At 43.8% G+C, this 22,154-nt stretch overlaps 1 protein-coding gene across 1 annotated transcript in view; it reads right to left on the bottom strand.

The window, feature by feature from the left end:
* The window catches only part of Henmt1 (HEN methyltransferase 1), a 13,921-nt gene extending 10,246 nt beyond the window's left edge, over positions 1-3,675 (bottom strand). The window contains exons 1-3 of the mRNA XM_021196786.1: positions 3,643-3,675; positions 2,834-2,981; positions 1,404-1,532 (exon numbers count right to left, since the gene is read on the bottom strand). Coding sequence (XP_021052445.1) covers positions 1,404-1,532; positions 2,834-2,857 — 153 coding nt within the window. The 5' untranslated portion in view covers positions 2,858-2,981; positions 3,643-3,675. The remainder of the gene's footprint in view (positions 1-1,403; positions 1,533-2,833; positions 2,982-3,642) is intronic.
* Positions 3,676-22,154: the final 18,479 nt, after the last annotated feature.

The raw sequence follows: 22,154 nt of genomic DNA, 5'->3' as shown, positions 1-22,154 counted from the left end.
GTTTTTGGAGACAGGGTTTCTCTGTGTAGCCCTGGCTGTCCTTGAATTCTATGGACCAGACTGGCCTCGAACTCAGAGATCCACCTGCCTCTGCCTCTCGAGTGCTGGAATTAAAGATGTACACCACCATGCAGAGCTTACTCATGGGAACTCTTGTTGATATTGGTGCATTTCTGTTGCTTACCGCGATACACATATGGAGGTCTGAGGACCTGTGGAAATCAGTTCTCTCAGCTTCTACCAGGAGGATCCTGGGGATTTGAACTCAGGTCATAAGAGTTGGCAGCAAATACCTATACTGGCTGAGCCATCTCACCTGCTAGCAAGGTGGATTCCACCTGAGCTCTGAGCACCCTGATTTCCACCTGAGCTCTGAGCTAAAGGGACTCATCTACACTTCATGTTCCAGGAAAGGGGTCACTGCAGAGAATGGCCTTCCTCCATTAAGACTCAGGTAAGATTCTGTGTTGCCATTCCCAGTCTCAATGTTGAAAATTACTATTTGTTCCCAAAATTTCCCATAACCACACTTTCCTAAAGCTTCTCTCCAACCCCCACATCCCCACCTTGCCTCCCCAAACTGAAGAAATATTTTTTTCCTCAATGATCCTTCCCAAGCAGGCTGGGAAATGCCTGGAGCCCCACTACTGTCAGGGCAAAGAATAAAGGCTAAAATGGAAAGCAAGAAAGCAAGGTCACTCTAGCCAGACCTTATATACGAAAACAGACTGGTGGGGCGGGGTGTTCAGCAGCAGGGGTGGCAAACACCGTAATCACAAACTTGGGAGGCAGAGGCTGGAGAGTGGAGTTGGAGGCCAGTTTGAACTATAAGACCCTGTATCCAATAATAAATAACCATAATTAAGCTGCCCTCGATGTTAAAAATGCTGTTGCTGGCCCTTGGGATTATCATCATGACTTTCCCAATTTGTTACTCTGTTCATGTCTCCACAGTTTAAAAAAGAAATTAAAAAAAAAAAAAAAAAAAACCTCCTTAACTCTGAAACATGTGGAGCTCCTCCTGCTCTTAAGGTCTTCTCCCTATTGCAATAACCATTTTGAAGTTTCTCCTGCTGGGCACACCAGCAGGAGACAAGTTGAGGCAGGAGGATTGCTTGAGCCTATGAGGAAGAAGTCAGACTATGCAACCTATAAAACCACAGGTCTTTTTCTTTCTTTCTAACAGTTTCCTATTTGTGTACACGGTACTATAATCATATCCAACATGCCAAATCATTCAGGCTGGGGAAGTCACTCAGTAGCAGTCAGCTCGCCTAGCATTCCAGAGCTCTTGTTTTAATCCCAAATACTTGGGTGGGAGGTAAGGGGGAGGATATCTTACGGTATATTTGATAAACCACTTTAATAGGGCAGTCTTAACAGTTAATAATAATAATAATTACCTTCTTGGGTTCATGGCGATCCACTAAATCTCTAACAAACTGGTACCGTTGTTTGTATAATGGTGGTTTGAACCGAATTACCTTCTCTGGACAAACTTCTTTAAAATTGCCACCAACCACACTATTGCACTGCAAGATTTTAAACAACAGAAAGGTCTCAATCACGTGTGACTTTAGACATTTAAGAAGAAAACAACAGGATCCATCTGGGCAACAGCGGTTCAGATGTAAGGCTGCTGAGCTGCCTTGCAGTACGCACTAAGTGGGCGTTTCTGCTGCCTGTAGGTAAATGTCAGGACCTCTTTACTAGGTAAACTGCCAAGGACTGTGGTCTAGACAGACCAAAGACTATAAGAAACCAACTCTCTCAACCTCCCAGGCTTCACTCAAACTACTGAGGTCTCTTCTCTAGCAGGCTTTGATCTGAGTCTGGATCCCAGTCTTTGGACTGCATGGACTAGAATTCTAACTTGGTTTAAATTCTAACTGGTCTCCCACCTTCATGTTTCTTCATTTTCTAAGCCTATCTTCCCATACACTACTCCTTGCCTGCATCTCTATCTATACATCTCCATCTTCAGCTGCCCTCGCCTTACTGACCCAGAGTTAAGCCCAACTGTTCTTGTTGCAACTGTCCTAAATCACAATACCCCCTTTTTTTCCTTCAACAGATCTAAGAGAAAAAGAAACGTAAGCTGTGTCTGCAGTAGCTGTCCCTACTATTCCTACAGCACTGTAAGGGACTAAACCAAGACAACCCTGAATCTAGAATATCAATATCCAATAAAAACAAATTACACGTGGGGCTTGGATATAGATTAGTGGCAGACCACTTGTCTTCCATGGGTGTGGCACTGGCCTCCATCCTCAGAGAGACAATAAAACACACCCTGCCCATGTAACCAAGCCCCAGTCTCCTCTCTCCCTCTCTCGAGCTGTGCTGGGGACTGAACCCAGAGTTTCACACTTGTTAATGCTAAAATTAATCAAGGTAAAGTTCAGTTCCTTGCTCAGTTGCACTAGCCAAATTTCAAGTGCCCAAATGCCACACAGCAGGGAGATTCAGCCAAGGTCACCAAGTGTGGTCCCTCAACGAGTATAACATCTTCCTGGAAACTTAGAAATGCAAAGTCTTGGGTTTCAATGGATCTCACATAAGACTCTACACTTTAAACTTTCTAGGAAAAAAAAAAAAAAAAGGATAAATAAAATCCAGGTGACCATTTGCACTTTAGAGATTTTTTTTTTAAGAAAGTAACAACTATGGTTTTACTTTCTATGCATCAAATGTGAGTATTTCACTGATGTCACTGTTATTTAGTTCAACACCTTGGGGAGAAATGCAAGGACCTAATAGGATGGCTTGTCATTTCTCCACAGTACACCCCCCTTTGAGACCCATGTGGGTGGGTAAGAAGGGTAGTATTTACCGGTATGTTTTCTGCCATTTCCATTTTGTTTCCGACTTCTATTGTGACAAACAAATAAGAATAATGCAGATTTATCCTCTGGGCTCTGTATCAGAATCAGTGGCAACTCTGCTGTAAATGCCCAGTAATCCCTTTGCACATGAGATGCCTGGAAGAGACGACGGCCCAGATGAAAGGGGTAGGCACTCTGCTGCCTTCTCCTCTGTTACCACTTGCCCACAGAGTTCTCACTGTAAGTACCGAGATACTGACGACAGGTTCTAAAACCATGCAACTGAGCAAAGTGTGATAATACTCATGTTTAACCATTACTAGTTCAGTGTGATTCACGCTATTGCTAAGATCCTCGGCCTTGTTTTATGGATGCTGCTCAGTTGGTAGAATGCTTACACAGCAAGCCTGTAGCATATTGGCTCTCCCCAATACCGCATAAAACCAGGCGCAGTATGCTCGGCAGTAACTCAGCACACAGAAGGGTAGAGAGAAGTTTAACATCATTCTCAAAATATCAACCTCATCCATTGTGCTTTCAGAAACTTCTCAAACATCGTCAAACGAATGCGGGGTGCGGTGGATGTCCCTAATAAGTCAATGACGTTGCAACACGGATCCAATTCACTCGCGGACTTGAAGGCTGTTATTCTATCACACAAGTTCCTATCAACTAGAACTTAATCTCAAGTAAACAAGAGGTCAATCACCAGCTTTTCAGTGGTTTCCTGATGTGTGTTATGAACCTCGGCTGGGAGGGAGGGACAAGGGTGTTAGTGTTCCATCTCTAGTCCTCATCAACCCCCAGCATCACTCACCCATGGGCAAGAAGCAAATCCAACCGGGAAAGCAAGCCGCTCAGACAAAGCCCCACCCAGAACCGTGTGGCTGCGGGCCCCGCCCCCGACGCCCCCGACGCCCCCGACGCCCCCGACGCCCCCGACGCCCCCGACGCCCCCGACGCCCGCGCAGCCGCGCTGCTCCACCCGTGCTCCGCACCTGGCCGCGGCTGGCCCTGCGCCTTGCGCCTGCGCTCTGCGCCCTCAGGGTCCTCGCTGGACGTGCGAAGCCCGGCCATGCTCGGGCCCCATGCCTCCCGGCTGCCGCCTCCAAGGTGTCGGTTTTGGGTCACTTAACGGCCACTGTGGCGCATGCCCCGAAGACATTTTCCCACCGATCTTCCGAACCCTGGGGAGGACCACGACCCTCAGCCCCACAGCATCCCAGACCCTCGCGCTGCAGCGACCTGCCCCTGCTGCGACTGTTGAGTGCGACCCAGACTGGCGGCCAGGCTGCGTGCTCGGTGGCTGTTAGGTCCGTGGCGTCCCGGGTGCGAGGCTCCTCGTGCGCGGAAGAGACGTGGACGTCGTCCGGGCCAATGGCAGGCCACAGAAGAGGCAGGTGAGCTCAGCGCGAGCCTGCTGGCCCAGAACAATTAATGACACGAGGGCCTTTTAGAGACCATAAGCTGGGTAAAGTTGAATCCCAACCACGCTCTGAACTTTTTTTAAACCATATACATTTTAAGGACTGTCTAATCTTAGAAAACGTGAAGTGTTTCCTTTCCGTCAATTTTACATTTGCTGTATACAACCAAAGAAAAACCTGAGATGGGAGTGGGAGAGAGGGAAAGGGGGAGAGAGAGAAGAAAGAAACCTGCTTTAAAAGCAAAACCTGAGCCAGCTGTGCACATTCCTGTAATCCGAGCATAGTGGGGAGGTTGGGGCAGAATCAGGAGCTCAGAGTCACAGTATTGGAGGCCAGCTTAGTCAGCATAAAACCCTTGTCTCAAACATTCATTCATTCATTCATTTATTCCAAAACTTGTGTTTACTAGTGAATAGCTTGTTAAATATACCATACATAAGCTAGACATGGTAATGCATGCCTGTGGTGTCAGCACTTGGAGTTAGGAATCAGAAATTTAAGAAAAGCTTCCAGTACTAAAGAATGCTGGTCTATACTTGCCTCTAAGGTTAAAAAAAAAAGCCACAAATGAAATATTAAATATTCAGACATTTCACTGGCTACTCTGTGCAAAAGCATGATGCGGATAGCACAAAGATAAATTGCATCTTGTTTTCAATACTTGAGAGCCTAGAGCATATGGGAAAAAATGTGTAACTCTGGCTTTTGAGATAGGATTGTGTATTATTACAGTTTGAGAGTTTCCTGGTGGCTTAGCACACATGCAGTTCAAAGTGACTTCATTAAAGGGGTATATAAGACGACATAAATGCACTTCTAGGTACAAAAAATAAAAAATAAAAACCTAAAAGAAGCTGGCCTCTGCAGTAGGGAGGTGTGCTGGATAATGATGGTGTCACCTTGACACAATCTAGACTCCACAGAGCATTCTTCCTATGGTAGGGAATTGTCTTGATCCCCCTAATTGTGATGGAAAGACTTGACCAGTGTGAATGGTGCTATTCCCTGCCTTCAGCAGAGTGAGAAGGAGAGCGCTCTGAGGCAAGCATTCACTCTGCCTTTTGACTGAACGCCATGTGACCAGCTGTGTCAAGCTCCAGCTCCTGTGACTTCCCCAAGGGGGTGGGGTGGGGTTAGGAGGAGGATTGAAACCTGGAACTTTGAACCAGAATAATCCCTTCCTTCCCTCCCGCAATCACTTGTGTCGGGGTATTTTATCACAATGAGACGGCAGCAGTAAGGCCCATCCATTAAGGAAAAATTAGTTCCTTCTGGCATTCTCCAGATGGACACGTAGTGTTTCCTTTGGTCAAACCACCTGGCCATGGAAGGGACCACCCCTCCAAAAATGTCTCCCCCAGAAAGAAGGCTCATATATTGAAGGACTGGTGTCACTACTGAGAAGAAACTAGATGTGGAGGAGAGGAGGTTAATGGCCCATTAATGAATTTATAGTTGAATTTGATGAATAGGCCGAGAGGTGGGTCCTCATTGGGAGAAGTAATGCACTGGAAATGAAGCGCTCCCTCTCTGCTTTCTGGCTTTCTGGAGGTGGGTGGGCTCCTTTACAACATGGCTCTATTGTCATAACATCCAACCTTCCCTCAGGCACAACGCAATGAGACCATCAGAACTTGGGTTGACACCTCTGAATCATAAACCTAGATTCCTACTTTATTTTATCTCTGATGTTTTCTTTTTAGAATAGACAGGTCCAGAATTTTTGATGGTTGACCCACTTATGGATATAAATTCCTCATGACAAATTTCCTCTCCAAACTTGCCTAGTTCACCCTCACTTGGACCCCTGTGATGCTCAGAGCTGGGTCCCCAAGCCTGAAAATCAAATTTGACCAGTCACCAAATTGCAGATGTCAAGCTGTGGGTGGCATCTGTTCCTGTCCATGGCCAGTCCCTTAGTGTAGTCATTTCTTTAATGGAGCCTCTGGCGTAGGACCACATGTTCCTTCTGACATGGAGATCAGGTTGAGTTTGAAGTCAAGTAAATTAGCCTCAAGTACTGCTTTTATTTTTACTCAGTGAGTAACCTTTCAAAATGTCTTTTGAAAAAATGATAACGAGCTAGGTGAGGAAGCAGACACTTTCATCCCAGCACTGACAGAGGCAGGTGAGTCTCTGAGTTCCAGGACAGCAAGTACCCAGACTAAGCCAGAACGGCCTAAGGCCTAGCACTGGGGCTTTGACAAATGTTACAGGTGTGTACTAAAGGGGAGCTAGAAGCCCCATTGCCAGAGGTAAAGGAGATAAAGGAAATCCATGTCATAGGTTCCTGAAGAATGCTGAGTGTAAGCTCTTTCTGTCCACCAGCAGTCCTTCTGAGCCCAGCTTAGGACTGTTGCTTAGGACATGGGCAGTGGCGCTGACATTTTGGAGTGTTTGGGAGATGGGACCTAACATCACCCTGGTTCCAGGCAAAACTAAACTGTAGTTGTTTATGCCATCTATTCTGTGAGCATTTGTTACAGCAGCCTGAGCAGACTACTGACAATGTTATATATAAAAACTAGATAATATTCCACATGGTAATAAGACAGCCTTCAAGCTGGCTGGTGGTGGCCCACATCTTTAATCCTAGCACTCAAGAGGCAGAGGCAGGCAGATCTCCTGAGTTTGGGGTCAGCCTTGTCTGCAGAGCAGCCAAAACTCTCAGAGAAACTCTGTCTGGAAAAGCAAACAAAAAATTAATAAACATAATTTTAAAAAACAAACCTTTGAAGTATCTTGCCTATCAAACAAAAATAAATAAATAAAAGGAAATTCTGCCTTATCTACTGTCTTTCTCTTCATATAATATATTCTGATTAGTTTCACCTCCTTCTGCTTCTCCCATATCTCCTCACCCATCCAAATCCACACCTCTTCTTGCTCTCTCATTAGAAAACATTTAATAATAATAATAATAAAATAAAGAAATAGCCTAGTGTCTTATCTGTCTTCTACATTTCCGTGTTATGAACTGTTTGGTCCCTCCTACTGTTTGCTAGGTAGTAATTCACAGAACATTACCATCCTCCAGAGAAATGTCTATGACATGGGCTTAAGCTGAGGTGTGATATGAAAATTTCATTTTAAAAAATTCCTAGTGTTCAGTGTTTTTCTTCTACTAGCTGTCTTGGTGGTGTAATGGACACTGGAATGACCTGTCATCCCGACACAAAAGTACGGAACAGAATTGAATCCCAGTGTGAATGTGTCCTGTGGACCAGCTCTGAGCCTGTGCTAGTCACTGTGGTGATTTGAATAGGAATGACCCCCATATATTTATGTGTGTGAAATCTGGGAGGTTCCTATGTGAATCATAGGAAGTGGCACTATAAGGAGGTGTGGCCTTGTTAGAGGAAGTGTGTCACTGTGCAAGTGGCTTTGAGGGTTTTTTTTGGTTTGGTTTGGTTTGGTTTGGTTTTGGTTTTTTGAGACAGGGTTTCTCTGTGTAGTCCTGGCTGTCCTGGAACTCACTCTGTAGACCAGGCTGGCCTCGAACTCAGAGATCTGCTTGCCTCTGCCTCCTGAGTGCTGGGATTAAAGGCGTGCGCCACCACGCCCGGCTGGGCTTTGAGGTTTTATAAGCTCAAGTCTGGCCAATGTGTCTAAATCTCCTACTGCTACCTGCAGGTCAAGTGATAGAACTCTCAGCTCCTTCTCCAGCACATATGGCTTGCATGCCAACACACTCCCAGCCATGATGATAATGGACTAAACCTCTGAAACTGTAAGCCAGTCCCAAATTAAATGTTTTCTGAAATGGAAATTTCTGGTTGTGTCATATAATGCAGACTCATTTGATTCTTTGCTGAAGCAAGACCCGTGAGGACACATGATGGTTGGAGAAAATGTAAGTAGGACCAACACACAGTGACACAGTGTTTGCATTGCTTGCTGTGCAACGCTTTGCTGGTCTCTGGTCGTCACTGATATTCATTGAGAGAGGCATGACAGAGAACTTCTCCTGGCATTCTGGCTGGTTCTGGTCACTCCTACTGACTCATGCCAATTGGGTGGTGGCCTGGCTGTTTCTGCTATACCACCACTGCTGATTCATGTTTGGTGACACTATGAACTGGACTTCTGGTATCTTGACAATGGAGATTGGAATCTCCCCAAAAACTACTTCAGAAAAGGCCCACACCCCCTTGTCCTATTTACCATCTTTTCTCCCCTGCCTTTGGACAGTAGGCTAGAAAGATGGGTCGAAATCTGAGAACCTTTATTAAAGTAGGCTTTGAAAACCCTAAGCCTACAGTTTCCCTTCATAAGGGTTGCCATGGTCATGGTGTCTCTTTACAGCAATAGAAACCTTAAATAAGACAATAACAAAGAGATAAGATTTGAAATGTGTATCTCCCGGTGAATCTGGAGAATTCTTCCCATTGTCAGACATACAAAACTGTGACTTTTTGTGAAATGTTTAGGAAAATGGACAGGCTTGGGAAGTCATATTAACTGAGGTGACCCGAACTCAGGAAGGAAAACACATACACATACAACACATGCACACCCACATTCTCCCTCATTTGTGGCTTTAAAGTATTCATGTATATATGAAAACACATGCAAGTTTTTCTGTAGTCTAAGATTTGGGAGAGCAGAAAGGGTGCAGTCAGCTAACAGGGAAGGACAGCTGGAAGCAGGCGACCTCCTGAATGAGCTACTGATGGTTTGGTTTCCCAGGTAATTAGAATAAAGTGGTCTTATTTTTTAAAAGCCTGTGGTTTTGTTTGCTTATCTGCTTCTTTGTTTTTCAAAACAGGGTGTCTCTGTGCATCCTGACTGTTCCGGAACTCATTTTACAGACCAGGCTGGCCTGGCACTCAGAGATCCACCTGCCTCTACCTCCCAAGAACTGGGATTAAAGTCATGTGCCACCTGCCCCCCCCCAAAAAAAAATAAAACACTGCAATTTTAAAAAGTTTTATTCTCTGAAAACTTCACACATCCATACATTATATTTTGATTATATTTATACCTCACTCCCCTCCAGGAAGTCACCCATGTTTCCCCCAACTCCGTGTCCCTTTATAAAATCATCCCTTTGTTTGCTTTAACCCACCAGGTCTAATTAGTGCTGCCCACATGGACATGGGTTTGAGGCCATGCACCACAGCATGGTCAACCTGCCAGGAACCACACCCCTAAAGAAACTGTTCCTGCCCCCCAACTAGTCACTAGCAATACCTCCTCAGCTAAGGGTGAGGTCTTGAGCATCCCTCCCCACTCTGTGCTGGAATGCTGACAGGCCTGATGTCACTCCTGCAGACGCCCACAGCTGCTGGTAGTTCGTTCAGCTGTCCTGGTGTCCTGCCCAGCCTCTGACTCCCATAATCTCTCTGCCCCTCTTCCACAGTGTTCCCTGAGATATAGATGCCCCACTTACAGCAGAGCACGTCATAGACACTTGCTTTCTACGTTTGGACCTGTGAGTCTCTGTATTAACCACAGTCTACTACAGTAAGAGCTCTCTCTAAGGGCTGAGGGCTGCACTAGCCTTTGGGTATAGAGATACATAGTTAGAAGGCAATTTGACCGTTTAGCTAATAATAGTAATGTCTATTATGAATGGAAAACGGGAGCTAACAGCAAGATATTGTAAGATATTGACAGTTTATTTACAGCCAAGCCAAACTTACAGTCTACCTTGGTAGGAGAATGAAGCATTCAAGACCAGAAGCAGAAAAACCTTTTATGGCAAACGAGGGAGTGATTGCAAAAGCAAAATTTTGCACTTATTTTTATAATCGTGGGAAAGGTACATGTTATAGGTTCATGGTCAGACAGTTAACATACCGTGAAACATTTTATGGTCAGTCAATTCTCAGAACAATGGAAATAGTTAATGTGTAATTCACAAGTTTACTAAGAAAGAACAAATCAAAAATCAAGTTGACTTCTAGCTAAGGGCACAACTAGGAGAAAAAGAAATAAAGTCTAACATTGTTTAGCTAAGGAGACAATAGACTCAGCTGTTCCCTGACAATATGTTCTTCTCCAAGGCCTATTTAAGCTCCCCAGCAATAAATTCTTAGCTGTATTTACACTACCACAAATGAGTTGCCCCTCATGAGGCCTTAAATCTAATCAGAAATTGCTTATTTACCCCCATAACATTCGTGCCACTGTTATACATGTCTTGTCACATTAGTCATTTGTAGCTCACAGGGCTCACAGCTGAATGAAACTATTGATTTCTTATCTTCCCACTCCACCCCCAGCAAAAGGAAAAAAAATAAGTCAATTTCAGGTTGACTTCTCCATGTCCTGTAACTAAAGTGTGTAATATCTTCAGCAATAGAGTGTATAATATTACCATCAAGAACAGAACCAAGCTGGGCGTGGTGGCGCATGCCTTTAATCCCAGCACTTGGGAGGCCGAGGCAGGCGGATTTCTGAGTTCAAGGCCAGCCTGGTCTACAGAGTGAGTGCCAGGACAGCTATACAGAGAAACCCTGTCTCTGAAAAAAAAAAAAAAAAAAAAAAAAGCAGAACCAAAATTGTGTGTGTGTGTGGTGGAGTCTTGATATGTAGGCTCTGCTAACTTTAAACCTGAGGTCTTCCTTCCTGCCTCACTGATGGGATTATAAGAAGATATCATAAACACCTTGATGACGGCTTCTAAGCCAGCAGCCTCGGAGACAACTGAGCTGATTTCCGGATGGAGGGAAGTCCATCTGCCCTCATCCTGGGTGGTGGTGGTTAGCAGAGGCACTTGTTATAAGAAAGATTAGTATGCCGTGTTGCAGCCTCACTTGGCCTCTCCTTTTGTGTGTCCTAACTGATGGATTGCATGGTTATTGATCTGGTATGTTTGTTTTAAGCTTGCATGCCTAGTAACTGTCATACAATCCAATAAACTCGTGTCCATGTGCTCCTGATGAAGTGTGTGTGGGGGAGGGGGGCTGTGCATCAAACTCGGGGCCTGTGCATGCTAAGCAAACACTTGTGACAATATTCCTACCGAGATGTAGACAAAGATCTACTCACCCCAGGTAAGGAATCCATGGGAGACCTAACTAGTTAACACCAAAGTCCAGTAGGTGAACCAATGAGTTTTCCAAGAGTTACTTATGGGAATATGGATGAGGGGTTACTTACAGGGGCAGAAATAACTTAAAGACAGCTGCGCCACCAAACTCCATTTCAGCACAGATGACAGCTCACAAAAGCTGGAAACCTAGAACACACTGTGCAACCTGCAGGCTACTCAACGTAGTGGAAAGTGTCCTTTCTGGGGAGCTCAGTTGGTCCAGCCTGTGGCAGGAGCCTCAGCTGGTCTCTGTTTTGTCTAGACTACTCAGCTTATTGGCACCTGCCTCTAGATAGTCTTACTGCTTAAAAATGTGATTGGTGAATGAGGGGTGTAATATATCTGGTCATTTTCAGGGACTTCCCTAAGCATTTGGGTTCCTCCCATTTAAACAGGCATCCCTGCAGGATTGGATGTTTCCCCTGCCCTTAAATCACCATGTTATTTCCCCCTCCTTTCTTACAGCCTGCGTGTTAAGGAGTTTCCCTCCAAGATGGAAGATTTCCATCTTGAGGAAACCACTACACAAAAGGCGCCTACCATTGAGCTACATCCTCAGCCCTCCTGATTTATTTACTTTGGTTTTTTTTAAGATTTATTCATTTATTATATGTAAGTACACTGTAGCTGTCTTCAGACATCCCAGAAGAGGGCATCAGATCTTGTTACGGATGGTTGTGAGCCACCATGTGGTTGCTGGGATTTGAACTCGACCTTCGGAAGAGCAGTCGGGTGCTCTTACCCACTGAGCCATCTCACCAGCCCCTATTTACTCTGTTTCTGTCTATTACAAGCTAAAACATACTGTAACTGTAAACATGAGAGTGTCAGGAAATTACAGTTTAGAAATAAGAGAAGAGTAAGGTTGAACTCAAAGGTCACAGACGTCTCCACCTTAAAGCAAGGTCACCTGTTGTTTTAATGCTTTCATTTGGAATGTCTATGAAATATTCTCTCAATGTTGGCATACTTCATAGCTTTTTATGTTGAAATCCTTGATTCTCTGGGGTGAGGGATTCTATGATGGTTAATAATGATTGCCAGGGCTGGAGGGATAGATGGCTCAGCAGTTAAGATCACTTGCTGATCTGGCAGAAAAACCCAGGTTAGGTTGCCAGCACCCACATGGTGGCTCACAACTATCTGTAATTCCAGTTCCAGGAGATCCAGTGCCCTCTTCTGGCCTCCAGTGGCACTGTTCAGATACAAACATGATGGCAAACAGTCATACACATAAATAAAAAGAATTTTGAAAAAATGTTGATTGTTGTTCCACCCACAGTCTCAGAACTGAGTAAGCATTAGCCAACCAAGTTGTCCTCAGCTGTGAGTGGAGTAGCTCGGGGCTCTTAGACTGGAGCTGCCCAGTGTGTGACTGACTGTGAGGACTGATCCCTCCATCTGTCCCAAGAGAAAGCAAGGAAAGTACAAGGTATCCTGTGACTTTCTCAAGTGGTTTTTTTGTATTTTGTTTTGGTTTTTTTGTTTTGTTTTGTTTTTTCAAGACAAGGTTTCTCTGTGTAAAAGCTCTGGCTATCCTGAAACCAGGCTGGTCTTGAACTTACAGAGATCTGCCAACCTCTTCCTCCCAGGGCTTGGATTAAAGATGTGTGTCACCATGCCCAGATCAAGTGTATATTCATAAGCAGTCGAAGCCCCGCCTGGAGTCATCTGGAGAGGCAGTGACTTACTGGTTTATTTGAATTGCTAACTCTTCGTTCATTGACTGGCATAAGAGTCCAAGACAAGTGCTTGTGAGGATAAGTGCAGAGCATGAACTGGCTGTAGCAAAGGTAACGTTAAGGAAAAACAGAGATTAGAAGTAGCACTCCTTAGGGCTAGAGCAAGCGGGGCCGGAGAGGGTAACCATCCCTAATGAGATCGGACACCCTAAATAAACCTTAGAAAAAAAGAAGTAGTAGCACTCCTGGGCTGGAGAGATGGCTCAGAGGTTAAGAGCACTGACTGTTCTCCCAGAGGTCCTGAGTTCAATTCCCAGCAACCACATGGTGGCTCACAACCATCTGTAATGGAATCCAATGCACTCTTCTGTTCTGTGCTCTGTGTACTCATATAAATAAAAATAAATCTTTTTTAAAAAGAAGTAGCACTCTTTCAGAAATGTATATGTTACTCTAACTCATAACAAGCCATAAGGGCACTTCTTATGTATCTGTTTATGATGTGGGTTATTAAAATATTACCTATACAAGGAATTGTGTATTCTGTTTTTTTCCCTTAGGAATTATATCTTATGCATTTTAAGTGGCCTCTCAGTTTACTTCTATATTGTTGCTGTTGTAAATATTTAATATATCAAAAGTGAAAACAAACTAAATTAAATAACTTGAAAAGATATACTCCTAAGATTTTAGTTTCTATATTTGGATTTAGCCAGAAGTATTTAGTGCATTGAATTGTTGAGAGAAAACAATATGCAGTCAAACATAGTTGCATTTCAAATATATTAACTGTTTAACATACAGAGCATGTGGTCACACCAATAATAACAATACAATTTCTCAACCAGAAGATTATAAACATTGGGTGAGGTTTTAACAAACCTATTTTCTACCACAAAACAAAAAGAAAAATTCTAAAACCAAGGATTGTAATTTCTTCAAATTATGGGACTGAGTAGATAAGATACCCCTGTCAGTAGCCACTTAGAAGTTTATTGCATATCATCCAGTAATTACTTTTTCTCTTTATTCTGAGATAATTACATATTACAGCATGAAGCTGCAAAGATAATGTGAATATTCTGCAGCCAGACACTCAATTTTTCTGAGTAATTACATCTGACATAATTGTAGTGTAGTATACCCAAAGCAGGAATTTATATATGCACAGTGTATATACAGCTCCATGCCATTTTACCCTGTGTGCAGGAAACTGTCTCGAAAAAACAGAGAGAGAGAGAGAGAGAGAGAGAGAGAGAGAGAGACAGAGACAGAGACAGAGACAGAGACAGAGACAGAGACAGACAGAGACAGACAGAGAGAGAGACAGAAAAGAGAGAGACAGGGGGGGGCCGCAGACAGACAGACAGACAAATAGAAGTTCCCTGAAAAAGTCACACATACATGTTGAAGATTCTGTAGCCTGGTTAACTGACTAGATTTAATGATGATACCGAGTTGAAATGTTACAGATGGTGAATCAAAATGAGTTAGGCTGTCTTTAATCCCTTGTGACAGCCATTTGTCACACACTGATATATCCAACCTAACATCCTACATTTTCCTGACTTGTAGAAAAAAATCTTGGAATTGGTTTTTAAGCTTGACACACCTAGTCACTACCAACTCAAAAGCAGGTGAGATCTAAATCCTGAATGTGACCCAGGAGCAGACATTCCCCAGTTTTGTTGCAGTCTGTCTGTCAGATGGCCCTCCCACTGTACTTGCATTGATGTCTGATTTCCTTTTATTCTGTGACTAATAAAAAAAAAAATCTCCTGTGACCATTTCACAGTGGTTACCTGAATCTGTGTCTCCCAGCCATGCTCACTTTTATTTGGCTCTGATAAATTCCCTCTTGATTCCTTTGAAGGAAAAGGTATGCTTTGCCCTGACACTTATTAGAATCCCTTCTTGTGGAGTAACCCAGGATGTGATCAATCCCTCCAGCAATAAGCCATGACAACCCCTGGGAAATCCTGCCAACCAGCAAAATTCATTAGAAACTCAGTGCCCAGATTTTTCCATTGAAGTCTCATCATATAAACACCCATTATAGGCATTACCCAAATTCTCAGCTCCTATAGGGAAAAGTTGTATTTATTGTAAAAGATATGATTTACATAATTAGTTTAAGAACAAGGTTATTTGAAAAAGAATGTATCTTTTTCTTTGTCTCAAGTTACGGGGAACTAGCCTGTACATCTTTGGAATTTCCTGAGTGTAGGAGTATCTTTGTTATTCGCAGTGGGCACAATAGTTTATATTAATGAGGTGATTCAGGAGTTGCCCTTCAGATAGCTTAAAGTAATGAGCTGATTCGTGCTGGGGCAGTCCACTTCAGGAAGATTAGCCTTCTAATTAGAAGGTGAGGCTTTAGACCTTGAGATACCAGCCTTCTTAAAAAACAGTGTCAAGAGTGAGCTGCATCAGAAACAGACAAACATGTTTGTGACTTCCCACTATATCAGAATGTATAGAATAACAAATTTACAAGGTACAGTGGTTTCAATGAAACAGTTTGCCACATCCTCCCACTCTTGTTGTGCTGGAGAGATAGTTAAGGGTGTTTTCCACTCTTGCCACGGACCTGGGTATGGTTCCCAGTACCCACAACTAACTGTTTCTCTAGTTCTAGGGACTCCAGTGCCATCTTCTGGCATCCATAGGCACCAGGCACACACATGATGCTCACACATGTAGACATTCACACATACACATAAAAATAAATGTTTAAAAAATAAAATTCTCACTTTTCTTGAAAATGCTGGCTAAGGTCAATATGATTTCCTTTTCCAATCTTAATCACTAACATTAACCTTAAGATTGTACATTATATGTCACACAGTATAAGTATTCCTACACACACACACACACACACACAGTAGAATAACTGCAAAGGGTTGAAAAGGCAAGAAGGTTCAAAGTCTGAGAGGCTAAAAAATGAAAGCTAATAGAGATGTAAAACTTTCTATTGACAAGACCGTGAACCCCACTAAGCTGAAAGTCTTGCTAGAGAAGCCACTGTGACTTGGCTGTAAGTCAGGCTGCAAGGTCAGAGTCGAACTGCAGAGATTAAGGCAGACTCCAGAAGTAAAAGGGCAAGGCCAGGTCTAAATGAATGAACAGTTAGACAGACAGACAGCAGGTAGAGATGGACAAACGGAACAGGCAGCAATTTGGGTAGGCTTCAGGATCCTGGCTAAGCAGAAATCCATAGGACACCTGAAAGTTCTCTCCCTGCCATTTCCTTGAATTCCTCTGACCAGTCAAATGGAAGGTTGGCTGGGGCCATCATAGATAGCCACAGAGATGCTAGAGTCCTGCCTACCTGTGTAGGGGTGGTGCCCAAATATCAAAGTTATACTCTTTCCCCAGGCTACTATGCCCAGTATACTCTTAGACTTGGTATTCCTGATTTGTTTGGTTTAGTTTGGTTTTTCTGAGACAGGTTTCTCTGTATAGTTCAGGCTGTCCTGAACTCAGAAATCTGTCTCCTGAGTGTTGGGCTTAAATGTGTGTGCCACTACCACCTGGCCCTTAATATGTCCATGTTCCCTTAGAATCTTAATTCACCCCAGTGGATTTGTAGAGTGGAACACAAAAAGTTAATTATTAATTAGTCTATATCATGTATGTGGTGCCTCTTAGACGGTGCTCTGCATATGTCCAAGGTTCATAGCTACCTCCATCCATAAAACAATGTTGCTTGGAAAACACAGTCCTTCAAGGCAGGGCACAGTCTGAAAAACAATATGGAGTGTCTTATGAACACAAAGAGGCTCTAGAGATTAGGTTCAGTCACATGGCTGATGACTAAGTCAGTTGTACATATTTAATAAACCACAATAAAAAGCCTCAGTCAGGCATGGTGGTGCATGCCTGCAATCCCAGAGTTCAGAAACAGGCAAGAAACTGCTACAAGTTGGGGGCCAATTAGGTCTCTACAACAAGTTCAAGCCAGCCAGAAATGCCTAGAAAGCCTTTTTTTCAAACAAACACAAGTTTAAAAATGAAAAACAAACACACAAGACAGAAGAAAGGAAGGAAGGAAGGAAGGAAGGAAGGAAGGAAGGAAGGAAGGAAGGAAGGAAGGAAGAAGGAAGGAAGGAGATCTGTTGCTGTGAGCTCCGGTGAGTTTTCCTGGTTGGTAATTACATCCATGTGCTAGAAGGACAGGGGTTCCATACTGATCATGTGGAAGCTTTGTATTTAAAATGCTCCACAGCTGTAGCCTTTCTCCACTTGGCTGGTCCCAATTTGTATACTCAATCTGTCTATAATTATTGTGTTGTAAATCATTACAGCAAATTGATAAGCATAAGGGAATTACGGGAAAGCCAAGTTTATAACCACTTGCTCATAAAAGCAAGTTGTCGTGTGGTCTGGAGGAATCCTTTTTGTCTGTACTAGGATCTCAATTTAAACAAGCAGTCTACCCTTGAGCTACACTCCCACCCCCAAGGTAGTTATATAACCAGAGAACTCTAGATCTTGTGAAGGATTTTACCCCATGTAAAGCCTGAGCTCAAATAAGGTCATTAGCATCAGAATTCTGTGCAGCCAGCCTGTCATAGCATTTAGGGGTGGTAGGGATGTCAGGAGCAACCAGGTAGAGGCACAGCTCCATTCTATTCTACACACACACACACACACACACACACACACACACACACTTATCCCACTGCACTCTGAAGGAATCTCCATTCAGGCAATACTGGAATTTAGAGCTTCATACAGAAAAGAATTGCAGGGCAAGCCAGTATGAAGCAGAATTAAAGGGTTTATTAAAAGACATTTTTAATATTGATCTTAATGGTTAATAGAAAGAGACTCTCAGAGAAAGAATAAGACATACCAAATGAGAATACGGGTTTCTCAAGGGACCCATAAAGGATTTCAGTGGCTCTCAACTTATAATTCTAAAAGTTGCTAAGAAACAGATGTGTCCCCTTCACCCAGCCCTTTTTACCCATTGCTTAAAAACTATAGTTGACAACAAGGTCAAAGGTTAAAGCATTTGCTTTTCTAAGCAAAGTTGTGAATTCTTTGTGAGAGGGGAGTGTAGAAAACTCAAGGTAACAGATTGTAAATATAGTTTTTATTCTTGATTAAGATGTCTCTAGGGAACACATTGTCCCAGTAGTTAATTTAGGTTTTCTCAGTGACCCCTTGCCCTTTCTAGTAGGGAAGGCAAAGCAGATCCCTAGCTTTTCTTCCTGTGTCCCCACAATTTTGCATCTTTCTGTCCTGCCTCAGAAACTCTCCCCTACTCAGTGATCCCAGATACTTGCTAAGGGACAGTTTTGCAAGCAAGGAGGACAGTTTAGGCCTACCATGTTAGCCTTCTTCTGAACAGTAGTTTGCGGTTTGTACTGGTTTGTTTGTGGTGCTGGGAGTCGAACCTAGGACCTCACCAATGCTAGGCAAGTGCTCCCACCCAGCCCGGTCTCAGCCCACGAGTAAGTTCTTAGACATTCAGAAGGGAGGGGACATTTGGTGAGGATGTATGCCTAGAGATGTTCTTTGGGAAGAAGATTTAAGACTAGGTTATCTGGGAGCTAAAAATGACACAAAAGGCTTGTCTTCCATGAGTCTGTGGTCCCTCCATTCTCAGGACATGTTCACATCCACTTTGGGGCAACTATGAGGAAACCTGCTATATTTGGGTAATCTGGGGGAAATCCTCCTACTATAAAACACAAGTCAGGACAGGACCAAAACGGGAAACAGAATAAATATTCAAATTGACCCTGACTGCAGCGATAACCTATGACATAAACATAAATGTGAAGTCCCTTAGCAGCTATGCTACCTAACAAAGCAGCAGCAGTCGCTTCTCCGCTGGAGCCTGTGACTTATTCTGATCACAGGGTTTGTCTACGTTCACAGTACCATATGTGAATTCCCCCTGGTGGAGTGGGCTGAAAGTTCAATCAAAACAACTGGTTCTATCCATAACTGCTTTTGCTGCTATTGCAGCTCAGGCTGGCACATCCTGGCAGCGGGTTTAAACATGATGCACCCAGGATCCACAGCTGCATACTCAAGTGTGGGGTTCCCCTTTCTCTTTCAAGGCCAGACTCCAGGGCAATCACTTGTTGCCTCTAGTTCACTCTTTCCTGTCTTGCCTCCCTGACCTTTCTCATGCATGGGAATCAGAACTCAGTCAAAAGGATGAAGCAGGTGAACAGAAGAAGCCTTAGGGAACCAACGATGAGAGAGGCTCAAGACTAAAAGGCAGAGGGCCTTTTCCCTCAAGTGCATTTGGTTCCCTGGATTGTTCTTGGACATGATTTCATGCCTCCTGCAATAAACATTTACAGTCACTGTGAAAGACATGTATATTCTTGTTGGATGTCAGAACACAGCTCTAGAGCCCAATCTGGCAAAGGCTGTGCTGAGCGCTGTCCTCTGTGTGCCCTGGCCTCCTGCCTTGCTTAGGTGCCTTCCCAGGTATGATCTATAGTATATGCCAGGGAATTATGTTTAAATTGGCCTGTCCTGAGAAAGTTCTGGGAAAAGGCTGTTCTGTTAATATTCAGCACTTGCTTTCTGGCATTTATTTACATGATTTTCTGAATGACTCTCCTTGTATCATTGCTTTCTTTGTTTCATTCATGTATAAAAGAACACTGAAACTAAAGTAAACTTGTCTGCAGCATTAGACTGTAGTCTGCACCATTCTTAAAGGTCTTCAAATCCCAGATCTTGCAAATAGATCTGCATAGGTCTATGAAAGTCAACATCATGGATTCCAGGTTTGGAGGTTCCAAGAAGGGCTCTTTAATATAGATAGGATTTGTGCTTTCTTTACCCTTTGGTCTCCCAGTTGTGAGACGTGCCAGACTAGCACCATTATTGTTCCTTCTTTAATCCAATTCATCCAATAGATTGGAGGTCAACAAAGGAAGTCAGCTCCTAGTCTCTTTATTGTTGCAATTCCTCCCTGATAGCTTCCATCCCCCTGTGTCCCACTACCCAAGCCTCAGATAGCTCTTATCATGCATAACTGCAGCCAGGCTGCCTCTGCAGCTGCTAGCTGATACTCCACCTCCACCTCCACTGCCTCTACCACCACCACCACCACCACCATCTCCACCTCCACCACCACTGCCACCACCACCACCACCACCACTACCACCACCACTGCCACCACTCCCAGTGCTTGTAATATCTGCTCTAGGCCATCAGCTTTCTCAAAACACCTCCATACTCCCTTGCTTAATCCTACCATTAAGTAGGCATGTCACCCCATGCCACTCGCCCCCCAGAAGACTGTCATCCCCAACAGACATCCCCTCCACTTAGTTACATATCTCACTACCTTCTGCATTACCCATGCCACTGCCACCACTGAAACCCCCTCACCACATTATATTCATAATAACTCTTATGCAGATCTATAATGAAAAGGACCAAGGTGAGCAAACACATACAAAATGTACAGTTTGAGGAGAAATCCTTTTCTCCAGGAATTGTAATGGAGCTAAGTGATCAAGGAGATAAAAAGTCTAAAGGAAAGCCTGAATCTAAATAGATTAGAAGGAGTGATGACCCCAGGGTAAGACCCCACCCAGCTGAGTTTCCAACGTAAAAAAAGGAACTAAAGAAAAACTTAAGTGTAGAGGAAGCCATCAACAACAGAAAGCTGATGTGAATGTAACTGTAGTCCTTCGCCCACCTAACTGAAAGAAGGGGCCACATTCTAGCCCCAGCAAGCAGCAGAACTTGGCAGCTTCAGTCATGTTCTGGCTTTAGAGTCAAGGATAGAAGAAAAGGGTTATGGAATCTCCATATGAGGCTAAGGAAAGCCACTGAGGCCAGGCATGTGTCAGGCAAGCCACTGAGGCCAGGCACGTGTCAGGGAAGCCACTGAGGCCGGGCACGCGGGCAGGGGTGTCCCTGCAGGAAGGCCCAGAGATACAATTTCATGAAGCTATGAAGGTGAAGCCTGGATTACAATGGAGACGCCCAAAATGTTGCAGATGCCAGTCATGGAATACCTGCCATGATGGTTTGTATATGCTTGGTCCAAGGGGTGGCACTACTAGGGGGTGTGGCCTCATTGGAATAGGTGTGTCACTCTGGGCATGGGTTTAAGACCCTAGCTGCCTGGAAGTCAAGTCTTCCACTAGCAGTCTTCAGATGAAGATGTAGAACTCTCAGCTCCTCCTGCACTTTGCCTGCCTGGATGCTGCCATGTTCCCCCCTTGATGATAATGGACTGAACCTCTGAACCTGTAAGCCAGCCCCAATTAAATGTTATCTTTCATAAGACTTGCCATGATATGATGTCTCTTCACAGTAGTAAAACCCTAAGACCCCTGCGAATGAGATCTTGCAGACCAGGTGTAGAGAAAGCTCAAAGGAGGAAAGTGCTTCGCAGTCAGAGACTGAAGAGAGTTGGTGACCCGAAGAGGCTTTGACATCAGACATGGAGATGGGAGTTTTGAGTTTGTCCCACTGGTTTTCCTTCTTACTTTGGTCCAACATTTCTTCACCATGTTCTCTGTTCTCCCTTCTGGAATCTTCATATATATTCTGTGCCATTGTATGTTGAAAGTATGTGATATGATCTTTTATTTTATTGGAGTGTTGTTATTAAGAGATTGTCTTGAGTTGCAGGAGAGACTTTGAACTTTAGACATTTAAACAGTACTGAGACTGTGAAAGATTAGTGATTTTTGAAGTAGGACTAAATGCCTTCTGCATTATGATATGGCTATAACCTCATGGGGGCCATTTGAGAATACTGCCCCCTATAGGTGCACATATTTGAATGCTTAGTCACCAGGGACTGGAACTCAAGAGGTACTTTGGTCATTGGTGTCTCTTTATAGCAGTAGAACAGTGACTAAGACAATGAATCCCCACTGCAGATGAAAAAAAAAAAAAAAAAAAAAAAAAACCTTGTTTTGAGTACTGCCATTTTTGTTAGGGTCCAGGAGTCACCCCACAAACCACACAGATGCTGATCTCAGTCAGACGGGGATGGTTTATTAAACGTATATCCAAAGACTGATCGACCAGGGCAACAGCTAAAAGCTGTAAGCTGGACATGTATTTCTCAAGGCCAACTTATAAAGGCTAAAATGGTAAAAACCACAATGAGCTCATACACAGATGCTGGAACTGCTGCCCAGTGGTCAGCCCTGCCTCAAGCCATTTTAGACATAGA

This window comes from Mus pahari, chromosome 4 (assembly GCF_900095145.1).
Source record: "Mus pahari chromosome 4, PAHARI_EIJ_v1.1, whole genome shotgun sequence".
NCBI lineage: Eukaryota > Metazoa > Chordata > Mammalia > Rodentia > Muridae > Mus > Mus pahari.
Note: the sequence above shows the minus strand (reverse complement) of the source record. Positions and strands in the feature narration are given on the sequence as shown.